Source organism: Paramormyrops kingsleyae, chromosome 9 (assembly GCF_048594095.1).
Source record: "Paramormyrops kingsleyae isolate MSU_618 chromosome 9, PKINGS_0.4, whole genome shotgun sequence".
In the NCBI taxonomy this organism is placed as follows: Eukaryota; Metazoa; Chordata; class Actinopteri; order Osteoglossiformes; family Mormyridae; genus Paramormyrops; species Paramormyrops kingsleyae.
This window is the reverse complement of record NC_132805.1, coordinates 31,375,130-31,403,108: the sequence shown is the minus strand read 5'-3', so window position 1 is coordinate 31,403,108 and position 27,979 is coordinate 31,375,130. Positions and strand designations below refer to the sequence as shown.

Sequence of the window (27,979 nt, the reverse complement as noted above, 5' to 3'; positions counted from 1 at the left end):
TAAGAAAATAGGACGTTTTTCTGTCATGGTTTCAATGAATTTTATTCACTTTCAAGGGTTACCCTCTATTGGGGGTGGGGGCGTTATCTCAAAAGAGAACTACCCTAAAAGAAATGCACAGATGCATACTGCCTTCATTTCCACCGACGAGCATGCATTACGCAAGCAACATCTTAGGTAGCTATTTTGATTCCTATCCGCACTAATCAACCGCATTCAGAAAAGTCTTTAAAAATGTAGAAGTATACCTCTCTGAGAAAGCTGCTGAAATTGAAAATCTGGGGGGAAGAGTAACTTCCTGAGGAAGCCGATGGCTGTATATCTCTCGGGAATTCACCAACCATAAGGACAGTCACGCGTTGCGATAAGGCACAGCGACAGCAGCAGTCCTGCAGGGACTCGCTCAGAGGCCGTTTGCTAAGAGAAGGGCCTTCCTGCTGCACCTAATTTCACCTTTTTTCAGTTCAGGGCTGAAACATGACTAATCACCCCCCCCAGCATGACTCACAGCACACTGAGATTAAAAATGACCTTTCTGATTGACAGAGTCAGATCAGACCGGGATACACAGAGAATAAGATTAGCGACACTTAGCGCGTCAACATTGTCTTCAGCGTCTATGGTTCTGTTAGCGCCTCTTAGTAGCAGCTACCTGTGACTGGCTGCAGCTACCTGGCTGCCAAAAGGCCGGCATGTCCTGCAGTGAATCACTGGACAGGACAGGGAGCAGAAACAAAGGCTGGAGATGTTTCCTTTGAAGTGGCATGAAGCGGGTCGCCAACTGTCATGCATCTGGCATGACACTCACGCTCGTGCAAGAAATCATACAGCAAATCTGTATTATTCCATTATACACCTAAACTTCGCTACCTGAAAAGTGTTGGGGGAGTTTGCAAAACTCTACAGACGGGGACCCACACATAGTGCACGTTTTTGCTCCCTCCCAGAGAGTCCACAATTTTGATGGGAGCTGGGAGGGAGCAAAAATGTGTTTTTCCAACCCCGAGGACCGGGTTGGAAAACATTGGTAACAAGGTAATAAAACTGTTACATACGTGTATGTTACATACATATATGTATGTGTGGGCAGACTAAAGTCGAATTGAAAATCTCACTTACAAAGATGCCTATCAACACACTCACTGACTGCTCCACAGAGGCACAGGAACACGACATGAACGTAACTACATGCTTTTCCATCAGACTTTTAGCATGTAACCAGCTGGACCTGGACCTGCAAGCTCCCACTTCACCATCCCACCCTTCGCAGAAATATTTCTTCCTACTCTCGCTTATTTTTTTAACCTACCTGCCAAAAAAGAACACCCAGTGCCCAGATTTAACTGGTCCACACCCCATGAAAAATGCAAAAACTGAGAAACCTTCCTTCATGAAGCAACACCAAGGTTCTCTTCAAGCCTCGTGACATTAGATAAAGAGAAAAATTTAGCACGATTTGAATTCCTCCGTCCATCTTCTAACTGGTAACCCTACTCAGAACTGCAGGACGCCATGGTACAATCCACACAGAATACAGCCAGTAGCTGAAAAGCTTTCTAAGAACTCACGGAATGACCTGGAACAATCTATAAAATTCTGGAACGACCTGGGACGTGTCACACTGATAGGAAACATGTTGCGAGAATTTTAAGCCCCTCCCTAGTCAAACTGCTAAAATAAACAGAGCAGCTACACCAAATACAAACCATGCTGTCCGGATACTGGTCTCACTGAGCCTGCCGTCTCTCTGAGGGACACTAACAGCCAGATCCCAACGGAGCCCAGTTAGGGATGTAGTGCAAATAAGTAAGAAGAAACACAGCAGGTCCTGAGAAAACAGGAAATCCGATGGCTTAGCTATCCCACTATTATGATCTATGCAGAAGTTAGGGAAGATTTCACGTCTATAGTGGGAAACCAGCGCCCAGTCACCTTCCTATCTGCCAGAATGACACCACGGGTTCACCAATGTGTCGAAGTGATCTTCATGCTGGTGTGAAACTATGATTATATGGCTGTCGAAGTGTGTCAGTTTAGCCAAATCAAAACCTCTCCTAATGTCAAGAATTTGAAGTAACCATCAAATGCGTCCATTTATTGACTCGCCCACTAGGACACCTCGTATGGCTAGTCAGTACCTCATTGACTTTTTAAAATTAATTTAATTCATTTATAAAAGTGAGCTTGAAATGAAATTTGAGGTATATGTGGAATGGCTGGGCTGCCCTTGAGGAGAGCTTCGGGAACTGAAGCTGTGTTCTTCTAGACGTCCAACTAGATATGAGTGACATTTTAGAGAACAGAAGAAATTCTTATTACATGTTAAGCTGAGCAAATATACAGGCAGTTCCTGTGTTAAAAACGTCCAACTTGCAGACAGTCATAAAGAATACTATATAAAAAAAATCAGGTTAAATACAATGGCTCATACTGTAATAAGGAACACACAAGCTACCTTGTGACGTTCATGAAAACATCGTGCAGCTTCAGCGATTTACCTCAATCACTCCTGGAGCGGAGCTGGACTCTGTTCTACTGTGGAGTCATCCTTGGTGAGAGGCACTGGATAGGTAAGAGTCTACTCATAGCCCACTGATTCGGCGCCAAGACGTTGGAGTTCACTCTTCGACTGAGTGGATACGGGCTCTGCACTGAACATCAGTTCATGTATCCAACCGGAATGAGGCCCCAAGCCAGACCCAGGACATGCTGGAGAGATTATATCTCTCCCTGGAGGAGCTGGAGGAGGTGGCTGGGGAGAGGGAGGTCTGGGCATCCCTGCTTAGACTGCTGCTCCCACGACCCGGCAAGAGATAAATGCTGGATGATGGATGGATGGATGGGTGGATGGATAGCTAAATAAACAGCTTTAAACATTTTCTTTGACTGTAAATGACATTTTTTTGTTGTTTCAGTCTTGTTTTTCCTCTTATCTACAACATCACAAATCTGACAAGCAATCGGTCTTATCTTTGGGATTCATTCAAAGAGAAGAATCGTAAAACAAGTGCAGTCACGCTAGCTCGCCACACAATATAAAATCAGTTTATCTTTGAGTCTGAAGTCCACCATGCCCGTGCCACTCTGTCACACCCAGAGGTCTGACTCTGAGACTGTTGGCAGGACTTTAAATGAAAACACATGTGGGAATGTGCAGCCCTCGCTGATGAATGCTAAGCGCGGCTGGCGATAAGCTAAGCGCGACTGGCGGTACGCTAAGCGCGGCTGGCGGTACGCTAAGCGCGGCTGGCGATAAGCTAAGCGCGGCTGGCGGTACGCTAAGCGCGGCTGGCGGTACGCTAAGCGCGGCTGGCGGTACGCTAAGCGCGGCTGGCGGTATGCTAAGCACCACTCCCTGTTAGCTGGTCACTGTGTTCATCACCCATCACTGTACCCAACCTGTCACACAGCGATTAGCAGGTTCAGTTCCCATCCTGCCCTCCAGCTCCCTGTGAGGAGCTTGTACAGTCTTTCCCCAGGTTTCCATCCAGCACCCAAAATCATGTTGTAACTCTAAATTACCCCCAGTGTATGAGTGTGGGCCCTGGAGTGAGGTAGCATCCTACCAAGGGTGCCCTCTGCTGGCTGGGCAGAATCTAGGTTTAGCATGACTCTGCAATCAATTAGTGAGTGTGGACGATGGATGGATGTGAGACTGGAGGACAGAAAGTGTTCACAAAGCACTACAAATACATTTATTCTTGCTTAATTAATTCCCTGATTAAGGAAACTCTTTCCTCTCGGGGGCAAGTGCAAAAATGCCTCAAGGTTTAACTGTAGGGTAATTGCTGTCTTCTGTATCTGTTAAAAAGCTCAGGATAGCAGAGCATGCTGACCTTTATTAAAGGGCAGCACACGGACGGTCCTGCATGGTACAATTAACCTTACAAGTACCAGCCAGCTTGTACCGCGTAATCTTCCAGGCACTGATCCGCTACAGGGTGACTGGGGCCAGGAGTCAGGCAGCAGAGGGCAGAGGGGGCGTGGGGTGGCTGGGATGGGATGCCAGTCCAGCGCACCACCACGCACCGAGATGCCAATTAACCTCGGTGCCAGAGAAGACACTGGACTACCTCAAAGAAAAGAGGGAAGAACATGCCAAACCCATTGTCATACAACCAGTCAATCTACTACAATAAACAATTAGACCCAGAAGAGGTAGGCACCCTCAAAAGGTGGAATTTCAATGAAAAATAGTGTTGGGATGGTCATGTCTTCTGTAAATTGTAATCACACAATCTTCCCGTGTGATTCTTGTGTGCTCCCCGGGTGCTGAATTAGCTGCCCCCAGCTATGCCATGATGTCACATAAGGGTTAAATGCAAAGGACACTTTTCGTTGTTGTGCACTGTGTGCTATGGTGTGTCAACAATGACCACTGATCACCAAATTCTAAATTCTAATTCTAATTCTTCATTATTATTATTATTATCATTATTATGAATAATAATAATGATAATAATACATAATTATGATTATTAATAATAATAATCATAATAATTTGCCCTACCCAGGCTGCTTACGTATAAAACAAACGCTAAAAATGTGAATAAAAACTCTAAGTTAGTTTTCCCTCTGTCCAGTCACTGTAATACTCAGGTGCACCAGTGCAACATGTGATACGTTCGCTTTGTGTGAGGAGGAGGAGGGGCATCAATCAATGGGGACAATGAGGGTCACGTGACTCACCCCATACACTATACACACCATGCTCGGTACTACATAGTCACATGAACACCCTGCGGACATGTTCCCTCTGCCCCCTCCGTGGTAAAACAAGCTGACAAAGAGCCTCATTTACATATGTATACATTCAGACACTCTTACACAGATGACATTTTTTTACTAATCCATGTGACTGTGAATCTCACTGGATAGATTCAGCACGTGTAACTTCCTCACTATAAGAACACAATCCGCCCCGGGACTGTGAGCCTGCAGGTGACTATGCCTCAGGGCCTAATATAATACACACGGGGGGGGGGGGGCTCCCAGAACTAAGCTGAAGAACATTCCTTTGTCCCCCACCCTATATTTTGATGGATTGCCTTCCTTGAAAGTGCTTCTTTCAGGGATTTAAAGATTTAGAGCTGCTAATGCAGCTGACACGATTGGTTTAAGTCACCGTCTTCTGCTGAGGCGCCTCATCCCGCCAGCAAAGAGTTTACCGCCACAGACGACCCCCACCCGACCACCCTCATTATGTATGCACATATGCATTCCTTAACAACAAGGCCTTAGCGACTGGGGCCGATTCCTGCGATAAGCATGGGCGCCAATGCGAGGAGCCGAGCTCGCAAAATGGAGAACAGGCCACGTGGGCAAGGTGGCGCCCCCCCGATGCTGTAAATAGGGCAAAGGAGGCTTGGGATTTTTTTGGCAAACACCAGCTACCTTCAGTCAGCTCCTTGGGAACTTGCCAAAGAGCATTACCACTCGTGTGGGGAGGCAGCAGTATGAAGAAGGGCAAGTCTTTACAGAAATAACTGATGCCTGAGCGTGTGGGTATGGACCGGTACCAGTGGGTCGAGGAAGGACAGACTCTGCTGTACATAGGACGGGAACCCGGTGATGGTGTGGCGGGGTCACCTTGGCTGGTGCCACGTCACTGTCGAGACACCCTGGAGGTTTCGGACGGGGGTGGAGGGGGCTGTACTTACCCGAGAGGAAGCTGGTGTTCCCCCCGTCGGAGTTCTGCTTGCGGAGGCAGAAGGGGCTGTCCTGGCTCTCCGCGATGGCGCGACACCGCTCGTTCAGGAGCTCCATCAGGCGGCGTCTGCGGCGGTAGTTCATCCTGAACTGGTATAGAGGCCCCCCGTCCATGAAGTGATGCTTACTGGTCACTGCAAGGGGGGAATCGCAAAGGTCCCTCAAGTGTTCTGCACATCCATACTCAACATGCCCCTCTGGGACTTCCCCCAAAGTGACGCTCCTTCCTCCGAGGTAAACGTTAGCAACGGAGTGATGTGAATAATTCAGGATAATTTAGTGCATACTTCTACCAGTCTGTGGATGCTGTGGTGTGTTGGGGCAACAACGCTACAAGACGGCACTCGACCAAACTCAATAAACTGATTAAAAAGGCTGCCTCTGTTCTGGGAATCCACCTGGAGTCCTCTGAAACAACCGTCCAAAAGAGAACACTGAAGAAGATTTGCTCCGTGCTGGACAATGCCTCACACCCCCTGCATCACACCCTGGTCAAACAGAGAAGCACATTCAGCGTCAGACACACACAGCTGCACTGCTCCAGTGAGCGCTATCTAAGGCCATTTCTCCCAGTGGCCATCAAATGCTACAATAAGTATCAGCCCTGACCCAACAGGGATTTATCGGCCTGAGATGCACTGAACATGTTTTTGTATCACTTTTACAACGATTCATTTAGCAGATGCTTTTGTCAAAAGCAACGTACGATGGAGACAGCAGGGTCAGCCAGTCCGTGGAGCAACTGGAGTTAAGAGATTAATGCATATTATCGTATGATGTGAGCCGTCGGTTGATCTGCAAACAAACGGGCAGATCTGCGGCCTCCTGCATGCAGCGTAAAGCCACACGCCTGACATCCAGGCTCGCTATCCGGCCCGAATCTGCGAAGGGACCCTAAGGTTGGCCCGAAGGCGAGCCGGATGTTCTTATCCCAAGAGGTATTATAATGTTTTTTTCTCTCTCCGCAGAGCCTTAACTGATCTAACCACTGGAAAAACAGAATGAGACAGGATGTTCCGACAACCTACAAACTCAACCAACAGCTCACTTCAGAATCATTCCGCAAAGAAGCGGCAGAGTGCTACTTAACCTCACCTTATTCCGATCATGAACCTTGATTCTTTGCTCGCAAAATGTTTATTTTGCATACCATTTTGAACGACAAGAGATGGAAGATAGGGGCAGCGGCAATGATCCGAAGGGAAGACTCCATTGCGAGCGCCTTCCTGATCAATGTCATCGGCACATGCCAGCAAACCGTCTTTGCTCCCTTGCCTGGTCTCCATAACGTCGCTAATCTCCAACAGCTTGCCTGATCGGCTGTCCCAATAGTACAGATCCGTAATTACACAATGACCTTCTTATACCACACCTGGGAATATCCAAACTTGGATATTTCCTGTAAAAACAGACCTAATTTAGTTTATCTAGTTAGACTAATTACATTTACAATCCGGAAAAGCTAAAGTAAGAAAGGAATCCTAAGGATTTTATCTATAAATCATACATATTGCGCAACACAGTGTAACTAAGAATAACACAGAAATGTTTGTAAGATACAGTGTGTGCAGCTGAGCTGTGAAGGAAACTAACTTCACACCTCTTACGAAGTCACTGTATGAGCTTTTATGACTACAATGGAAGTCGCAAAAATACGGCCATTAGCGCAGCGGAAAGCTCGAGCAGAAACACCATGCGAGATTTCCTTCCCTCCGAGCCTCCGGCAGGCAAACACAACGCAAAGTAAACACAGCAAATGCTACCAGCTTCAGCTGGAGGGCCATTTGGCCGCATATAATGCGCTCCAGATGAACGTTCTGGAAATGAGGATGCAAAACTGCGAGCGTGGGGCTGCTTTCGTTGGGAGGGGGGTAAAGCCCCCCCCCTCGCCTCCCACATACAGGCCAGCTGCAACTGTCACTCAGAAAGTGCCTGGAAGTGGGCCTCCTCTCTCCCTCTCTGGCCCCCACCGTCCTGCAGGTTGTGACAGAGCCTGGCGAGACGAGCTACACCCCACTAAACACAAAAACACACCCACACTCACTCACACACACACACACACGGTACACAGACAGTGACAGAGAACAAAAGTCCAGGCACTGAGTTTAATATCTGATATTTCAAAACCTGTACACTGGAAAACTTGCTTGTCCTGACAGGCCTCGTGTGAAAGTGCGGAGCCGTTAGCCAAACTAGCAGCGTGTTGCTTTTGAGTTATTGTGTCCCCATTAATGATAGCGTAGCCCCCACCCAGGTTTCTGTTCGCACATCAAAGCCAAGGAAAACACGCTCCGACGAGGGATTATTCCCCTAGGAGCAGCCTGGAAAAAGAAAGCGGCCGATTCCCTCCCAGCGGAACGCGTCAATACCCATCGCGAGGAGCTCCGTTAGAATCGCCCTCGGGTAAAAAACTCAGCCAGCAGCCCCAAGGAGATGCCGTGAAGGTCACGGCTTTGAAACGGATCCCAGGTCGCTTTTCGGAGTGAAATAGCAAGACCTTCGAGTCTTGGTTTCCAGGACAGAACCTCAGGGTCATCAAAATCCCCAGACTGACTCTGGAACACTTGAAGAGGAGCACCACCCAGTCCCATACAGGGATTTATGACATTTATTCCCATTAATTTATTTCACAGACACATTCTTCCAAAGCAGCTGAAGCCAAGAGCAGTTGGAGTTAAGGGTCTTGCTCCAATGATTACCACGATGATTACTCTACCTGCCATGGGATTTGAACCCATGACATTCTGAACACAGGCACAGAACCAGCAACACACCGCTCCACAAACACTTCCGATTCACCCCCCCTACATCACCCCTTCCCTGGTACGACACCCCAGCCAAAAACGATTGAACTACTAGAAAGCGCAGCTCAAGAGCACTACAGTAACCAGGTATGTTTCCATGTTACATTTTGTATATTTTCTGACAACTGCTTATATACATATGCAAGTCGTACTCATACTGTACATCATGCATATATTGTAAGTCAACTCTTCTGAGTAAATATGTTATGAATAATTAAAAATCAAATTATCACAGATTTTGTTTTCACGTAGGAAAACGTGTCCTGCTGGAAGACAATAAAGACATTATAGTTGAATTAAGAAAAAAAATTTAGCTAAAAATTGAAATCTGCTCTAGAATGGACACCTAAAGATCAAAATATCGATTGAGGCCAGACACCACTCCGAACGGTAATCAGCCAGGAAGAGACACAGAACACAGAACAGAGAACAGAGAAATCAGGAGGGAAGGCCGAAAATAGATAGGAGGACCCATCCAACTCGGCCGTCTAATTCAGCGCCTGACAGTTACAGGGGTTGCCAGGGAATCTCGATCGAAGCTGGAGGAGATCACTGAGCGACAGATGGCCACTGTTTGTAATTAAAGGACGCGGGTCGTCGCGCTGGGGCAGACACAGCCCGGAGAGCGATCTCGAAACCCGCCGACCCCCTCTTTACGTCCTTCAGGGGGCCAGAAAGGGGCAGAAGTTTCCGTCAGAGAGCCGAGCAGCAGAGCCCCCCCTCCATCGGTAACCCGGAGACCAGGTGTTGCCACGGCGGCGGACGCAGTCAGTGCCCAGCTCACACATCTGTCGCTGACTGTCAGTCCACATGGCTCCGCCAACGTTAAACAAAGATCAGGAAAAACGTAACGATAGGAAACAGAGACAGCAAGCATGCGGTCTCTCTGACACACTCTGTCTGCCTACCGCATTCAACACACTTACTGTAACGTGTTTACGACAAGTGCCCTTAAACAAATCCTCCTAAAATTTATCTGTAAGATTCAAACACACCCCCACAGAAACACACAAACAGAGCTACATCTGCTAAGCGACAGGATAACTTAGTAACAACAATGAATACATAGCATACAAACTGGCATTTTCCTCAGCCGACCATCTGCAGTCCAGCGCACAGAGACCTGACGTCTGATTTTCAGTAACTTCAAATGCAAATGTCACGCGCATGAAAAACAAACAGACTTAACACACTGTGATTCTAGTTACTGTGTTTATTGGCTTTGACAGACTTCATTTGGAGCGTGATATAATTTGCAAGGTGCTGCGTTACAGCTTCACGCAGTGCGTAGCAGAGACCCCGAGGTGCGTCTCAATTTCGAAGAAATCCTGACCCAAGGAAAATCGAAAGGCCTGCAGAGGTAGGTGAAGGATACCGGGATGTTTGGGCTGAGAAGCGAAGAAATGGTTGTTTACTGAAGAAGGTTCATGAGGGACCATCGAGGTCAATTACCGCCCTCAAGGCCAATGAGTGAAGCCGATGCCAGTTATTTTTCACACGGGCAAAAACGTACAGTCATATATTAAACATGTTTATTTAGCAGATGACTTTGTGGAAAGGGATATAAGTCAGCCAATCCCTGGAGTCATTGGGGGTTACAGGTCTGGCTCAAGAGCCCAACAGCGAAATCACTCTACCGACCCTGGGATTTGAACAGGCAACCTTCTGACCAGGAGCCGCAACCCAACCCACTGATGCACACAGGGCTCCCAATGTATTCTGACATCTGCAGGAAATGTAAATGGGAATGGCGTAACACGGCCTGTATTTTCACACAGTCCAGTCGACGGAAACATTTCACCAGTACTGTGCCATCTGGCCCAGCCCTGTCCCACCCTCCCACACCTCACCATGCTGGATGATCCCGTGCTCCAGCAGCCTGTGGCCCAGTTGCTCTGCCTCCACCCTGGTGGCCGCTTCGCCCTCCTGCAGCAGCCAGTCTACGAAGTCGGAGCCTGCCAGCGAGCGTTCGAAGGTGGCCCCGTCCTCGTCGCGGCTCTGCAGCGGGCTGTGCTCCATGCCCATCAGCCTGCGGGGGGGGGGGGGGGCAACACGGCAGGGGAGGTGAGAAGCAATTGGCCGAACCTCAGGCCGTCGATCACCAATCCTAGCTCTGCTCTTAATTATCGCCACTCGCTCTGCCTCAGCTCTTAATTACTTTATTGCCGCAATTATCAGGATTACAACTCGCCCACCCTGACGTTTCTGGTACAGAGCGGCTAATTTAAAAGAAGATTAAAAGCGCATCTTGTACCAAATGCAGCTCTGGAGACACATGCGACATCACCTTGGCAAACGATTCCTCAGCATCAGAGCGGGAGATTTACAGCCTCCGAGCCTCGCCTGCAAACTCACAGGCAGCACGAGCGAAGGAGTGAATTAATGGAAAAAACGGCTCCTTCGGTGTACAGCACCTCAGCCCTCAGCTATTCCCTTCCTGACGTCCTTCCCTGAAACGCTGGCTTGCTTGGTTACTTCACAGCACATAGTCAAAAGATCTGGAGCCAGACTGACAGGTGTCGGGTGTATTCTGAATACGTCCCGCAGTAAATGAATCCAGGCAAACTGTAAGATGCGGGGAGGGTACTGAGATGTCGGAGGGAGCAGGGCCAGGGGACACCCCCCTTTACTCGTCTGCAATCAGTCATCAAGGGCACAAATAAAGCCTTCATTTTGCGAGAGACAAAGAGACGAGGCCGATGGTCTGGTTCTCAAGGTTTCCCAGTTTGCTTTTCGGTTAGAATGCAAGCAAAACAGCTACTTTTCAACGGCTGTCCTGAAAAACGAGTTTTTCACATGAACCACCAGGAGTTCTCAGAAAGTAAAAACACGAGCTTACCAGAGTATGAGCAGCCTGTAGGCCACAGGCGCAAGTAACGTTACTCTGTGCTTCAACAAAACTCTCCGTTACTAACGGCACCATCCCATGTACAGCTAGGTACCCCCGATTCTAACCATCGATGATGTTTAAAGCCAATTTATGTACACTTGAGCAATCGCAGGGTGTGTTTTCTCCTCACCTTAAATCCATCCCACTTGTAACTTGTGGCTTTCGGCTATTTAGTCTGACCAAAAGGACTGTATTTGAACACCTCACATCCAGAACAAAAGTGCCAAACAACAGGCCTAACTAGGTATTGTTTTAATGGATCCCTTTAATAGCTGAGTGGTGCAACTATGTGGAAGTTCTGCACCTCAGACAGGTGATGGTGGAAAGACCTGAATCAGGTCTATTTGGTGCAATCATAGCTGGGCCATCCTACAGACTGAGCCTTCGCAAGATGACCTCCGCCAACCGCGAGACTGTAACTTCAGGGAACACCAGAGTATCGTTAGCGTTTATTGCTAGCTAACCCGCGGGACGGGCACATCTCACGTGCCAGTCACGAGCGGGGAGAGACGCGCCAAAACACGGGGGAAGCCAGCTCGCCCGCGAGGCGTCACATGACACCGTGTGACTAACAGCCAACTGGCGGACAGTAGCAGACGCCCTCCTGGCAGGTTAATGAAGCCATCGCCGCATGACAGTCCTTCGGTGATGACGTCACCGAGGCCAACATGCCAGGCAGCGTTAGTCGAGGTACAAACTATCCCCAGTCTAATGACAACAAAGATTCGCAACAAATTTCAGCTCATTAATCTAATATATCCAGCGTGAAAAACACGATTATTCATTTTGGGTATGATTTACATTTCAACTGCCAAACTCTTTTCTGGTTCACAGTAGAAAGGTAACTCAGTAATACTGAGCCTCATGTAATTATACTTACTTTCTGATACTGTATACTATATTTTAAGGATCTTATTTTTAGTTTAACTGAGAAGTTTAATGAACTGAGAATTGCCTGAGGAAAATAAAAGTTTGGCATTTACAGCCTTCAGAAAAACACAGCCTCCTTGTGGGGGGAATAATACCAATGCACAGGATACGTAAACCCTTTCATGTGTCCAGATAAAATCAGGCAGTTTGGGCTCCCCAGAGCGGGCCAGACACTGCATTCAGAGGCCTATTATTACCCATGAGTCACACACAGTGGAATGTAAATCGAGTAAGATGCTCAGCCCCCCCCCCAATCCTATCGGAATCTGTGGAAACAATATTCATCAATCAAAGTGCAGCGACTCTGCAACCTTTGCATTACGGCTCAGTTATGGCCGTGCGAGGGAATCGGCGGGGAGTGTGGTCACAGCGCCATGGTCACATGGAGACACCGGACTAGGTGCTCTCTCTGTCCTTCCAGGTTTCCGGAAGGCAGTGGTGGAATATAACAAAGTATTTGTACTTCGTTACTGTACTTAAGTACATTTTTACGTATCTGTACTTTACTTAAGTAAAAATAATAATGCATACTTTTTATTTTACTCCATTACATTTTGCGGCAATTATCTGTACTTTCTACTCCGCTACATTTCTATAATTTATGCCGTTAGTCGTTACATTTTATGAACACAATTTCCTCAAAATCTTGCATGAAAAAATAGTTAGCCTATTGCGTTCTGGCGTTGTTTGCCATTTCCTACCAATCAGGTGGCTTTATTAGCTCCAATGATGGCAGAGCGCACGTCAATTGGCAGCACGAGCTGGTAGACTGGCTTGATTTCAAGAAGACGAGACATTCGACATGGACCCATTCAACATGGTTTATCTTAATGGTATATTAGTGGGTGATACCTAGTAGATAACTTGTCATCCACATAATTCTAAGTTAGGGTACACACAGTATTGCAGAGTGCACACACAATAAGCACACCAAACTTTCCAATACACATATACTGTATAGTTCCTTGTAATTATTACGAGCAATAACATCGGTAGAGGCGTAAGTCAGTATATCTACTATTCTTTTACAAAATGGCACACCCCAGACGTTCAGACAAACCATTGTGTGAGTACTTTTACTTAAAAAAATACTTTAAAGTAAATTTAAAAGTAAGTACTTAGTACTTTCACTTAAGGTTGTTGATGTAGCACTTCTACTTTTACTTGAGTACATATTTTGCAGGATATTTGTACTTTTACTTAAGTACTAAGCTTCAGTACTTCCTCCACCACTGCCGGAAGGTCATGACTGATCCAGCCTGGCAGGGATCCCCTCACACCCCACCCCCCGTCAACTACGGGGAAGCGAAAGCCTACACGTGACCCCTTCGAAAAACGGTTGTGGCCGCGGCTGCTAGCCAGACACAGCGCTGGCAGATGGCCACCTGTGGACGGGGAAGCTTCCTGTTACGCAAAGACCTGCGGGGCTCGGCGCAGGGGGTCAAACTGTCACCACTGGCTGTCAGGGTGACACAGAGTGACACAACCTGCGCCGCTGATCAACGCACTCAACGGACAGGGTGTGCGTGCCAGTTTGCGATAAGACACAGCTACCAATAATAATACTACCTACAGTCATTATTATTACTGCTGTTACTGTGTTAGAGTATTGTATTACTGTACCCTATTACTCTATATGGATATTTCACCCAAACCATTCTGTATGTCGCTCAAAGGTAAAACAGCAATACTCCTTAACCTCGTTCCTGGCGACAGCCCCCTAGCCGTTCCGATCGCTCACTCGCCATGTTGTTCCCATGGTGCCCAACCTCCCAGCGGTCCGACAGCACCTGCTGTTGCAGGCACACGCCGGAATCATGACAGAATGTACGAGTGGACTCCAGGGTTTCTATGGGAACAATTAGCCCTCTTAAGCTGTCCAAAAACAGCTCACGCCCATCGAACGGCGAGCACGGATCGGCGTGTTTACCGAAACGCGACTGTTTACAAATGTCTTCGGCATGCTTGGATAAACAGTCCGGGTGTCCGAAATGCTTCTGATTCTTAACTACTCTTACTAAAAGATGTTTTAAATGTACAATATCTGCAAGCAAGAAGATTCATCACCTCTTATTTTGTGATATTGATTTTATCATTAGCTTTCTTATCACGTCAGCCTGCACGTTAAAACACTTTTAATTTACTCCAGTGTCATTTTAAAGATAAATGTGAACATACTTTTCATATAGCCTTTGTCCCCGCAGGAAAACCTTCGCATCGTTATCCAGGGGGAAGGTCCCGTCGTCTTTCCGGAAACGGTAGAAGAGCTTCGTGTCCTTGAATTCTCTGTGCTCATCGCAAACTGCAACAAAAAAAGAGAGGCCGTCCATAGATGTAAGCGTGCACACTTCTGGAACGCGGCTCGATAAATGCAGCCAAGGACTGGATCAGCTAATCTGACACTTGGCACCAACTTGCCGAAAGTAAACCAAGCCCTCTGGCAGATCCTTAGAGAGCGATGGTCTTTGCAAATGTCTGCCTATTTATTATGTATAAGATCACGTCTGGGTGTTGCCCTTCTGAATTTAGTTAAACTGTATTAATGGAAACGGGATGGGAAATGAAATGCGAGCGAGTCCATTTCTGGAACATTCCGGCCTGCGGAACGTCAGCCGGTGACGTCGCCACCAGGAGGCCCACCGTGATGGACGATGCTTTGGTCCAGGAGCTTCTGCATGATCTTGATGGCCGTCTCACGGTCCGAGGCTTCCTTGTGATCTATTAGCCAATCGATCAGCTCCTTGGCCACGAAACAGTTGGGATAGGTCCTGAGGTGATGCCTCCGGTCTTTGATGACCTTTCCTTCGTGGAGGCGGAGCCTGCATAGTGAGAGATGGCCAAAGCTGAAAAAACGGAAATAAAAGCCTGCTTTTCAGCATCAGATTACATATGAACAGCCAAACCGCTCTTGAAGACTCTCGGCTTTGGGTTTATTGCCATATCTTTATGACTAGTTGTCTGCCAAGGGGGCAATTTGCAGAAAAACCAGAGGTTACATGGGTCCTCATGCATTCCAGTAGCCACAACAGAGAACGGCAACTCCATTCTGCTCGTCTGAGGTCTTACTTCTATTCTGTTCCACAGGAAGTGAGTCAAACAATGAGGGAAATCTGGAGCAACCGATTCACGTGGTTAACAAATCCAGTAAAGAACATTGGAGAGCTTAACTTAACCGGATGAGGTGCTGCTTGGAGGAAAAGCCAAAATGTCACAAAATCATCTGTCCTTTATCCATTAAATATAGAAGCACAAGACACGCAAAGTCCATCTTAACCTCATTACCAGGACATTTTGAAGAAAAAAAACACCATCCAACTCACGAGCAGCCAAAGGAGAATATGGCCTATTTCAGTCCTGCCTTTACATGTATTCTTTATTTATTTAGCAGATGCTTTTATCCAAAGCAACGTTCATTTTTGAGAAAGGAGGGCCAGTCCATCCCTGGAGTATAGGGCCTTGCTCGAGGGCCCAATGGTGAAATCACTCTGACCATGGGATAGGAACCAGCAACCTTCTGATCACAGCATCTGTTAAGCCAAACACCCCTTTGTCCCATATGCTCTTCAGTAAGGGTTAGGATTAGGGTTAGGATTAGGGTTCTGTTCGTTACTCATTATGTAAACATAACAAATCTGTATATAACATTTATTTTGTTACCAATACGTGCCCCACAAAGTCATTCCATTAAATGATATTTGTCAAAAACCCCACACTCCATCAACACCTGGAACGGTCTCTCTACAGAAATATGCCTCGCTCTGTTTCCAACAAAGGGGGTTAGGGTTAGGGTTAGGGTTAGGGTTAGTTTACTCAAATTCTCAAGTAGATCCTGAATGGCACGGAAATATGCTGCAGGTCACAGCGCGGGGATTTCTGCCTCGGAGGACATTCCCTGGAGTCTCCGTTTACACCATGACGTGATGTTACTGGTGTCGCAGGAGCTGGCGACGCGCCTCTGAAGGTGATGGACGTCCCCAAAGGGGCCGATGAGGCGTGACTGATGTAACTTTAGGCTGGAAGCTGGCTAACTTTCAGGTACCTGCCTAGAGAGCATGGGAACCCTGTGATGGACTGGTATCGTTTACTGGGTGCCTTGGGCTTCCTGGGATACGCTCCAGGCCCACTGTGACAGTACGGGATAATTAGTAATGAAAAATGGGTGGACGGATTAACTACGGCAAAATAACGACATTCATGGGACACATATGTGATCAGAATCACTCGTAATACATATGCAATCTGCTATGACCTTTAGAAAAACACGCAAAATGATGCAGAGAGTTAAATATATAATTATGACTTTTCCTATACTGGAGCCCAGAATTCCCAAGTGAAACTCCTGCCATGTACTCAACAGAAATCCCAAGTCATCTCTCAGGACATTCTGTAACTTAAGCCCGGAAGGGGAAAACCTATAAATCTACTATACTAGACGTATGTCATCTCCCACTATAATCAACGATATGTTTCACTTCTGCTGCTCAAAAGGACTTCAATCTGCAAGGCAAAGCAAAAGGCGTTTCCATATTTCCAGCAGAACTGACAGAATGACTTAATTTCATTTTGCTCTATTACTTTACGTTAGGGCGTCGGGTAAGGGTGCTGTTTTCAGCACACCAATCCAAGGTGACATCCCTAGTTATCCAGCGTAACGACACATTACCCAAATGCTTTTCTCCATTTGTTCAGCCTTTTTTTCCCAACACTTGCTATCACTCTGAAGGACTCTGAGTAACTTTCGGGCATGATAAAATCCATGCGCAGCTGGACGTACCAGGCAGGGGACTCATGACCTAACCCTAACCCTAACCCTAACCCATGATGTACACTTGAATTCCTGCTGGCATTTCTTTTGATGTAAACCAATAAATACACATCAGGTTTGAACATCTTGTTTCTTTTTCATAGAAAAGTGCCATTTGGAGACATCTTAAAACTACACCTTATACATGAACTTAGAATTGCTTAGGAAGCCCCACTTGGAAACTTGATCCTGAGGATCATTCATCCATTCTCCGAAACTGCTTAGGCTATTCTGGGGGGGGGTCCGGAACCTATCCCAGAGGCTACAGGCGCAAGGCAGGGAACAACCCAGGATGGGGCACCAACCCATCGCAGGGCACAGTCACAAACCACTGGAGCACCTGGAAGAAACCCCACGACAACACGGGGAGAACATGCAAACTCCTCACGCATGGAATCCTGGCAGAGACTAGAACCCAGGTCCCAGAGGTGTCACTCAACAGTGCTGACCACTGTGCTGCCTTCATTATTTAATTGCACATTAATTTCATTCATACCTTCTATATTTCAGGGATCTCATTTTAAACCTAACTTCTTGTTCAATCTAATTCCATCATTCCTAGCATTAAATGCTGTACGTTCTTACCAACTCACAACCAAATGCTGCTGTTTGTTTTCAAGACTTGACTGTCACACCAATCAGGATATCTAGCACAAAATACGTCTGTGTGTACTCACAGTCTGCTGCATACAGATTACTTTTCACATAGTTGGATGTCTTACTGGATATTTGCATTAAGATCCATCCTCAAAATTATCTCCTGGGAACCAGGAACCTTTCTCTTAGAATACTGTGCTGCAAGAACTACGTAGATCCTGCCAGAACAACCAGGGCAAAGTCAAGCAGCTTTCTCTGTCTCAAAGCTACATTTTTGCCAAACCAGTTCACTGGAAAAGCATATGATAAGCGAACGAGATGTTCCCACAATTTGCAGAATCATGCTTAATTTGGCTTGGAGTAGGGGGCACATTGCACAGTCATGAATCAGCTACTTGGGTATCCAGTCGGATTGTCTAACGAGTTATTACATTTTTAAATAGTTTATTTGAGTAAGATATTTGTGTGAATCTAGATTGCCTGTTGCTTATTTTTTCATTCTTATGTATAAAAATGCATAAAAAGTATAAAATATGTATAAAAGCCAAAACAAAAATCTAAGAATCTCAAAACAAAGCATCAATATAAATTTAAATAAAATATAAAATATTTTTCCTGATATAATTTGTGATTTTTAATGTTCAGGATGGTATTTCATGGACAGTGTTTCAAGTAGGACAGGAAGGCAGGAACCAGCAGAAACGTTTTCCTGTCATTCATGGCCCAGAATGTTTGTGGTCTCCAGAAGGTTCCATCTCCTGCTGCTAACCAGCGACAAATATAAGTGTTCCTTTCTATTTGCAGTGAATGACCCTCCTCAGGCTAATGATGTCTTCATCTGGACAACAGAAGACCAAGATGAAGAAGACCTGCCCTCTGAAGGATGTGGCATTCCCTAATCCTGGACCCATTCTGCCTGTGAGTTTTCGCTCTCCAGGAAAATCTCTACCATGTTCATTGTGAACGTTTGGCCAGGGTGAAATGTCTGCCCCAAGACACCTCAACATACCAAAAGCAGAATTATCTCCAACCTCAATATCTCCTTAACCAGCTAGTAATCTCATCAAGACAATTATTTACTTTGTAGCTACCATGAGGGTCTCTAAGGGTCTAGAAGTTTCTAAGGGCACATGGTCTATTGCACAACACCTTACAGTACATAGTGCCACTTTAAAACTCTGTTATTTTGACCAACAGATTCCATTCCTCACATTGACTTTTGATAAAGGCAGGACTTCATAGCGGCATATGTGCTGAAATTTGCTTTTACAAATTTGGAACGGTATCCAAACTGGTAAAAACATGCTCCAAAAACAGACAGAAACCTTAATGGTGGGAAGCGCCCTTTCTGGCCAGGTTGTACACTAACGCACCTTCTCATTTAGACTTTACCAAATATTCAGTCTCGGAAGTGGCTTAGGACCAGTGATTTCTTTATAAAACGTTATGCCTGTATGTCTGTTAAAGGGTACTGAGCTTCATAACTTTACTCAGAGTCGCAACTATCGATGTAGTTACTAGCAATATAGGAAAAGGCTTTAAATCCTATTTCGCTCTGTGCTGGGAGCTGTGGACCAGCTTACCACACTTCCCATTAGGTAAAAATGGTGGCGCTAATGCTTTTTTTACTTCATTACAACAAAGTCTGCAGGTGTTTTTTCTAAAAATGGTAATTTAGTACTGTGTGCCTCACTTAGTTTGACTTCTGTTGCTAGTCTGCAAAATTATATATTTTCTTGTTTTATGTCTTATTAGAACAAAGCAGTGGAGATTGCTGAGGTCCTCACAGCAACAGAAGGTGGAACGATCATTAAATACCTTATACTGTGACCAGAGAGTTGAAGGATAATGTCTTAATGTCTTAATGGCTTAAAGTTAAATATTCATTCATTCATTTCCATATCCTGTTTCCTATGGAAGGTTAAAGGGGCCCTGACCTGATTCCGGAAGACACAGGTGCCAGGCAGGGAATAACTCAGGATGGGGTGCCAAGCCCCTCACAGTCAGGTAAATATACTGCTGCAACACTGAGAAAATGTAAAACCCGCTCTGTGACCTTTCAAGCAATTAAGTAAGGCAAAAATGTAGTGTTTACACCATGGAGAATTTATATAACATGTGCCCAATAAAGTCCAGGCAAAAAACAGGCGAATGAGTGTCACATTATACCTGATAAATATTCAAAAATGATCCACCACAGTTTCCAAGTTTACATTTTTTGTGATAGTCAAATTTGCATTATTTCTTAAGGGCACGATATTGCTGACTTCTGGCTTGCAGTTTGCGAGCATATGAATAAACAAAGGTAAAAAAGAAGAAATGCACACTCGTCATACAAATACTGGGACGTGTGTCTTCAAACATACAGTAACACTACAATAAATGCTCAGGTTTCACTGTAAACATCAATGATGAACTCGCAGTAAAAAAATTCACGGCAAAAAAACTCTATGTAAATACAGCACCTATAGGCTACAGTATAGGCTTTAACTGATTAGTTAAAATACTGCCGTAACATGCACCCGTGCAAAGACAAAGAACCACTGCCACCTAACCATATCTGCAGAACCTGTTTGAGAAAGGGGTGCAAATACGTATCGGTATTACTGAAATAATTCCCTATGTCATACTGGCATAGGAGGCGCCCTTTTATTTTAAGTGTGCTTTTTATCGCACCGAGATAAACAATAGCCAAGGACAACTATCTTGCAATAAGCAGGGATTATTTTTGCAAACCCTCCCGCTAAACAACGCACTCTTTTAACTATTTTAGAAATATGAACACGATTGTCAGTATTTTACTAATGCAAGTGGTTTTATTTATAAGAGTCAAACGCCTGGTCTGAGTACAGAAAGAGCAGCAGTGAGGAAACGTACACGCCTGCCTTTGTGGAGCACGCTGGTACAGTAACCCACAGGCTGCAAATCATCTCATACCTCAATTGTTCCCCAGTAATGAGAACTTCAGCCATGCGCTCCAGTTCGGTAACCTTCTTCTGTATGCTGCTCCCGATCCCGTCCATGTCGCCGCGCCTCTTTAACGGGAAACAAACGGCATGCGTGTAAATGTATTTGACATGTACATGTTGTACCTGATTGCAAGTATGACATCGCTCCCCACCCTCCCCGGCACTGACAGCAAAAACAATAAGTCGAGATTTACCGGGACCGATCTCCAGCTGACTGATCTGTGCACAATGAAAGGACCAAGTCTAATTTATTCCAATAGGGTTTAAGTAAATCGAGCAGTAACTGCGTGCGAGATCAGTCCGTAAATCGCACATGCATTGTCCGGCTCTGCTTGGCCATAGTTCGCCACTCATCCCAGGATCCGCCGTACGGACACATCCCCTTTACGGTAGGTGCTGCATTTATAAAGTCTTCAAATGAACGACTCGACATTGACCAAAACTCCAAAAAAAACGGAACTTGCCAGTTATCTACTCGGGAAAGAGAGCATAAATATCACAATAAAGTTAAACAGCCCTGCATCCCATAAAAGTAACAATCCACTTAGTCGGTCTACTCTTTCGATCGCATTAAAAAATATATTTAGCAAAATTGTATAAATTAAAAGTTTAGGAAAGAATAGTCATAATCGAGCAGTATCCCTTCCCTTCTCACTTGGAATCCCGAACAATGATTAGATCAAGCGGTCTATATGCTACCAGACAGAAGCACATACAATTTAATGCAGACGTATTTACATGAAAGTTGTTAGCGATTCACGCAGACATGCAATCGGACGAGCGGATCCCCAGCTCTCAGCTACATGTTTACCGCCCGGCCCAGCAGCGCACGCCGTTAAAGAGCTGCACAGCGCTAGCCCTACGGCCCCCGTCACCGGGGGGAGTTGGCCAGCAAGGCGTGGCATATGTAGATATTTTTCCTCCCTGAAAAGTGTCCTTCGGAAGGAGCGTCGCGAATGTACAATATGTATTGATGGCGAAGGGAAGGTCATTTCTTATAGGATTTGTATAGAAGGAGCGGCCGGCATGAAGCAATTTGATGCTATCGGTAACTCACTACACGTATTGTAGTACATATTTCTATATCCGCTTATTTACGTTTATAATCAACAGGCAAAACCCAATTGAACTGTTGTTATTCGATTTAGAATTGATAACGTTTATAATTGGGAAATGAAAAATTAAATGTTAAATTAGATTTTAATGGAAAAGCATTTCAACAAATATTTGTATTTTAAAACTGAATTTGGGAACTAAATTTAGAGATCATAAGAACTTAAAAAGCATTTTATGATCAGTAGCAGTGGTCGGTCAGAGTATCTGGATAAACCGCCACCAGGACCACGCAAATCCACACAACTTCACAAAAGTTACTGTAAGCAATCTCAGGGTAACAGTTTCTTTGGGGCAGTTTGAAAGTCAGGTTCCGTATAAATAAGATCAGACATAAGGACAGGCTTTGCTATGATTCAGACTGCTCACGGATGGCCTGATCATACATCAGCTCCCTTTGCATGAGTATACAGCTTAAACTGAGCAGCACCTGGCCAAGTCCTGCATGGGGAATCTGTTGGGTTATAGTGTAAATAACACCAAATAGCCACTGAGTTATCACAGTTAAAATTTGATTACATCCACTTGATTTTTGTGCTTATTGATAAGAAACACTCATGTACAGCAATTATCATACCCATGCATGTATAACTGAAAGTGTCCATTGTGTACAAAGGGACATAAATTAAGCTTCATGAAACAGTAGGCTATAACCTGTTTTATTCCAGATTATGTTATATGAACTCTAAACGAACTATTCCGGCCATTGGGATATGTGAAGCTGTGGATTCAAAATGTGGCTTTCAGAAGTATAGTTATTCATTAAGACAAAAGAGATTCATGTAGAATTAACGAGAACTACAACACACCACCACGGCTCCGATCTTCCATTTCAGCTTTAAGAGTTAAGCACCCAAAGCCATTCAACTTGGGCTGCAAGCATGCAACACAGCTCAGTTTTCATATTCCAATAAAACAATATCTAAATACCATGTATTTTGTGAGTTAATGTGTTACTTTTGGGCCACAGTCAGGAATCAAAACATTGCCATTCAAACTGCAAAAGACCTCAAATTTCTAAATATTTTCCCATTATCTTAAGCTATACGTTTAGTATATGATATTATTGAGTTTATTATTTTCTGTTTCTGTTACGAAAATTCTGTATCCACATTAAATAACAAATGTCCTACTTTACTTTTCTTAGTGAGATAAAACGTGGATAATTTCTAATTTGTCCGTACGCCTGCAACGTACGAAGAAAGCGCCTTTCGCATAGTAACAGAATTCTCCAACGAAAGTTACGTAATGGTCGTAACAGAATAACCGTGTGGAAAAAAGTCATGTGGGCAGATATATGGTTATATGATTGGCTCCGGAGAATGTCAATTATATCTGACAGCCAATCGTTATGTGCTTCCGGAAAATATTGCGGGAACATTAAAGAAGGGAACTTGTCTATGAATTTTCGTACGGAACTTGTAGCTGTAGCTGAATTTGGTTGTAGGGTAATAGCTGAAAATGAGAACGATAGAAGAAGTTCAGGCTACACTTCAAATAGCTAAACTTAAAGAGGAGGATTTCCATCCTACAGTTCATTGCTTGTCATTTGGGGAGCACGTATCCTCTGGCGATTACTGTCTTATGGAGCTTGATGAAACTTTATGCAAGCATATAGAGGCTGGCAAGAGGTAAATATATAGCGACGTTTTGTCTGTCTATAAAATTGCATTTTTGCTTAACAGAAATTATGTTTCTTTATCACGATCCTGTCAATGAGTAGTTACTTAAGACATTGTCACTTGTAATTAGGGTTTCCACCCGTCCTGTATAATACAGGACGCAGCAGTTTATTTTCCAATACGGGACAATCCCGTATAAAAAGTGACAGGTGGCAACCCTGCTTGTAATGCGTGCAAGAGTAAGGCGATTTAGGCAATAATAACATTTAATGCATTTTATGCCAATGCAAACTGAAATGGATGTTATTTATATGCACGTCAAGAAATGGCATGTACAGAAATCAGACTAAATGTATTTTTATTTGTTAACGCCGTGATAGCGGTCAGCTCAGCTTCCACTTTTTGAGTTACATTCTCGGTATGAGTCTGGGAAAGCTATTCTTAAAGCACAGGACCCACCTCACTTCCTTCACCATTTTTTTTTCAGTGAGAGTTCCTCTAACCAGGAAGATTGCATATAAAATGACATTTATTCCCTCTGCATTAGCATCTCGATGCTCCAAAATAAGTATTGTTATTGGCTTTGCCATTTTATTTGATGGCTTTGTTGTCACGTATGAGTGATGTCTAAGAGGAATGTCTGTTATTTTATAACAGAAAATAAAGTTTTCTTGAATATTTTTCTCTTCCCCTCCCAGTCTCACTATTAGGGGAGACAAAGAAGAGCATGCAGTTCTGTGCAGCGAAGACAAGACGTATGACCTGAAAATAGCAGATACTTCCAACCTGCTTCTCTTTATACCAGGCTGTGAAACTCCTGATCATTTTCCCAGAGATCAGTCTGCTCCCAACCTTGTTCATGCACAAGTATTTTCATTTTATTTATCTTTTTCATCCATTGCTTACATATTATGACTACACCAAAGAAATAATGCAATAAGTGTGAAAGACCAGGCAAGCAGCTGAGACAACTTCCTTTTCATCGATGTGTTCATCAGGTGGGAAGAAATTAAATGTTTGCTGATCGATCTCTTACAGGTTTGGGGTTTTTCCAATAATTACTGGGAGCTGAGGAGGCAGCATCCCAGGCTGAAAAAGCTGAAGAAGCTGCTGATGGAGAAGCCTTACGCTGGCCTGCTGGCTGGAGTGGAGGAGGGATCGGATGGGAATACCCTGAGGGTAGGAGGAAAACATCTCAGAGACGTGTGTTTGTGTGTGGGAGTGTTTTAATGTGTGAAGTATAGAGGATGGGAGCCCAAGTGTTTGTGATCACTGTCACAGCCTCAGACTCCTGAGCTTAGCTCGATCCATCCATCCATTTTCTGTAAATGCTTGTCCTATTCAGGGAACCCCAGAGGCAAGGCAGGGAACAACCCAGGATGGGGCGCCAAACCATCACAGGGCACAGTCACACACCAATCACTCACATAGGCACAGCTAAAGGCAATTTGGTAGCTCCAGTTAATCTCAGCATCTTTTTGGACTCGGGGACCCAGAAGAAACCCCATGACAGCACAGGGAGAACACGCAAACTCCACACACAGAGCCATGGCAGAGATTCAAACCCTGGTCCCAGTAGTGTGAGGCAACAGTGCTAACCACTGCACCCCCGCCCCGCCCCGCCCCGCCCCGCCCCACCCCGCCTCGCCTCGCCTCCCTCTGAGTAAAGCATCAGGGTGGTGTTTCTAACATGTACATAGTGTGTTTGACATTATTAATTATTAATACTCATCTTCTTCATCATGAGTATGACATTTCTCTAGAATATTGCCTTATTATCCATGCATTGTTTTTTTTCCCTTGGTGTTAGTACACTATGGAGGACCTGCTGGATAGAATTCAAGCCAGTGAGAAGGAAATTCTCAGCCAGCTTCAGGATATACATGCCTGCGAAATTGACGGTAAGTTGGGTGTGCGGCCGGGTGCGTCATGTCAGAGGGCGTTCCAAGCCAGAAATGTACCCATCCACATTCCACTGGTCGTCCATGCAGGCTACTGGAGGATTCTGGACTTTGACTACGAGATGAAACTGCTTGGTCACGTGACCCAGCTGGTGGACTCCGAGTCGTGGTCTTTCAGCAAAGTTCCTCGGAGTGTAAGCTTGCAGGAACTTGGGCCTCTTGAACCCAAGTGAGTATGTCGACATGGTGGAAAGGTTTCTTAGGGATAAATATTGCATTTCTGGGGGAAAGAGTGCACGGTAATAACTCACTCTTAGATGCAGCAATGTGGAGACGTATATTTTGTTTGTTTTTTACAGAGAGATGATTGAACACTGCTTGAATTGCTATGGGAGGCGCTACACTGATGAAGGTATGGACAGACTGAAGACTAAAATGGTAATTTAAAGTAAATGTTTGGGTTAAAGTATGATCTACAGGATGTAAGTGTCCTGATTTTCCTTAATCTCACTGCCTGCTTGGTTCATTTCATACGGGGATATTTTGTTCCTTCTGCTTTTTTTGTTGCTCTTTTTTGTTCTTCTGTTTTAACATTTCGATGTTCAGCCCTCTTGCGTAATTGCAGTTTCACATCCTTAGATGGTTGAGGTGAATTTGACTGGATGTGGTCGCAGCTTTTTTGTGATGATACCTATTTAGCAAACATATTCAATCTTTAAAATTTTTTAAAATAAGCCGTTTACGGTGTTTTTTGGACTCATAGTTAACCTGTGAATACTAAGTGTTTTGATTTTGCATTGTTGCACAATCACAAGAATATAGGGTTCCGTTACTGTGTGTTGAAAAATCTGGTGAGAAGAATGGACAGAGCATATTGCAAAACATTATTTTAACTGGACTGATACTGATTTAAGTGGAATTATCTTGATTGAGTTGGGTTATAAATTTAGAAGCCAGTTTAATTTTCATTAATATGCCATCAACCCAAGTTATTCTGAAGTTGTGTGATTGCTGCTGTTTGAGTCCCTTTTAAGTGACACTGCTAACAAAATTAGCTTTAGCAATGTAACATGTTTAACCGTCTGATTTAACCTGAAGTTTGACTGAGTGTTGGACAACTTGTGCATTTCGGACCCGACAGACAGAGAGGTGTATTTCGCGCTGGATGAAGACAAGGTGTGCCAGGCCATGGCGCAGATGCTCCTGCAGAATGCCGTGAAGTTCAACCTGGCCGAGTTCCTGGAGGTGTGGCAGCAGAGCGTGCCCGAGGGCATGACCACCAGGCTGGACCAGCTCAGGGTAAGACGTCCGCCTTGTCGGGATATGGTTCGCCTGTGATTGGCTACGTGAGTCATCACTGCTGCCCGTTTGGCTAAACGCGAGCTTGAGTCAAGGATAACTTCTGGGGATATCGGGGAGAAGCGCCTACCATGTGATTCTGCCCATCAGAGTATAGCTCTCGTGGACCGCAGCTCCAGACCTGAGACCATCTCCCTCCTGAGAGTGGAGGACTTGCCAGAGGACACCTTAGAGCGCTTCAGCTGTCTCTTCAGCATGAGAGAGAAGTGGACTGAGGAAGACATTGTTCCCTACATACAGTTAGGGTCATCCTGCATCCATGTGGCACTGGCTTCTGACACGCCGGCTATTCTCTCCGTACCTCTAACCATAATAATGCATCTGACACGCCGGCTATTCTCTCCGTACCTCTAACCATAATAATGCATCTGACACGCCGGCTATTCTCTAACCATAATAATGCATCCTCATTCCTCTATTTACCTGCGTTCTCTCTCTTCTCTGTATCTCTCCGAAAGGGATCTCTGTGGTGAAAAGCAAACGACCGGAGCTCTTCTCACCAAGTACGCACGCTCGTCCATGCAGAACGGGAGGAAGGTGTACAATTCCAGACGGCCCGTGGCTACTTGAACCTCTCGTTCCTTTTGTTCTCTTTGTAAATAAAATGTTTACTGCTTTGAAAACGTTTGTAATTAAGTGGTGCTTTTAAATGTTAGCAGAATCTACTTTTCAAAGTCTGACTTTCTTTGTAACTTAACCAGAGTTAGCAAAGTAGCCAGCTGGTTGTGATGCATTCATAAAGATTTGTCGCTTTATTCAACGGTGAAATTAAACTGGATCAGAAAATTGCTTATGAATATATCGGCTCATTCTGGTCAAGATAAAAACATTCATCTTTCGTTAGGAATATACAAACCATATGTGTTCGTCATGACATCTCTTGAACAAGTATACTTCAGTCACATTTTATAATCCTAATCAGCTGTCATCATATAAGCAGCAGAAGACTAACTCCAGCCTATAAAAAGTGAATTAAACCAATTTCCTGAACTTCCTTTATGCTAAGTTCTAAATATTATGTTAAAATAGATCCATCTTCAGATCCAGTCACGTGTTTAAGTTGTCGACCTCGGGTCTGCTGTTTGTCACTCGAACATGGCTTTGGACAAAATTGTCTGCTAAATAAATTAATGTAGATGTAGACATTTCGATCTGCGGTTCGTCAATGCTTACAGGCAATGCTTCTGCCGGTCTTTTGATTTCAGCCGGCTGTTCTGGTTGTTATGTCCTCCAGGACAGCAGATGGCGATATTATACACCTGTCAGTCTTCGTCACTAACA

The 27,979-nt window shown here is 44.9% G+C and overlaps 2 protein-coding genes across 5 annotated transcripts in view; one reads left to right on the top strand and one right to left on the bottom strand.

The window, feature by feature from the left end:
• deptor (DEP domain containing MTOR-interacting protein) overlaps window positions 1-27,979 on the bottom strand; it is a 43,154-nt gene that overhangs the window by 14,001 nt on the left and 1,174 nt on the right. Inside the window, exons 1-6 of one of the 4 annotated variants that reach the window (XM_023813736.2) lie at window positions 21,442-21,580; window positions 20,672-20,769; window positions 14,974-15,152; window positions 14,512-14,635; window positions 10,364-10,542; window positions 5,661-5,843 (exon numbers count right to left, since the gene is read on the bottom strand). In XM_023813736.2, coding sequence (XP_023669504.1) covers window positions 5,661-5,843; window positions 10,364-10,542; window positions 14,512-14,635; window positions 14,974-15,152; window positions 20,672-20,757 — 751 coding nt within the window. In that variant the 5' untranslated portion in view covers window positions 20,758-20,769; window positions 21,442-21,580. The other 3 variants (XM_023813754.2, XM_023813744.2, XM_023813728.2) reach the window with 3 other exon arrangements.
• dscc1 (DNA replication and sister chromatid cohesion 1) lies at window positions 23,160-27,321 on the top strand. The gene is made up of 9 exons (XM_023813768.2): window positions 23,160-23,447; window positions 24,137-24,305; window positions 24,477-24,617; window positions 25,249-25,339; window positions 25,430-25,568; window positions 25,699-25,751; window positions 26,481-26,638; window positions 26,789-26,937; window positions 27,157-27,321. Exons 1-9 carry the CDS (start codon window positions 23,278-23,280, stop codon window positions 27,266-27,268), a joined length of 1,182 nt encoding a protein of 393 aa, XP_023669536.2. The 5' UTR covers window positions 23,160-23,277; the 3' UTR covers window positions 27,269-27,321.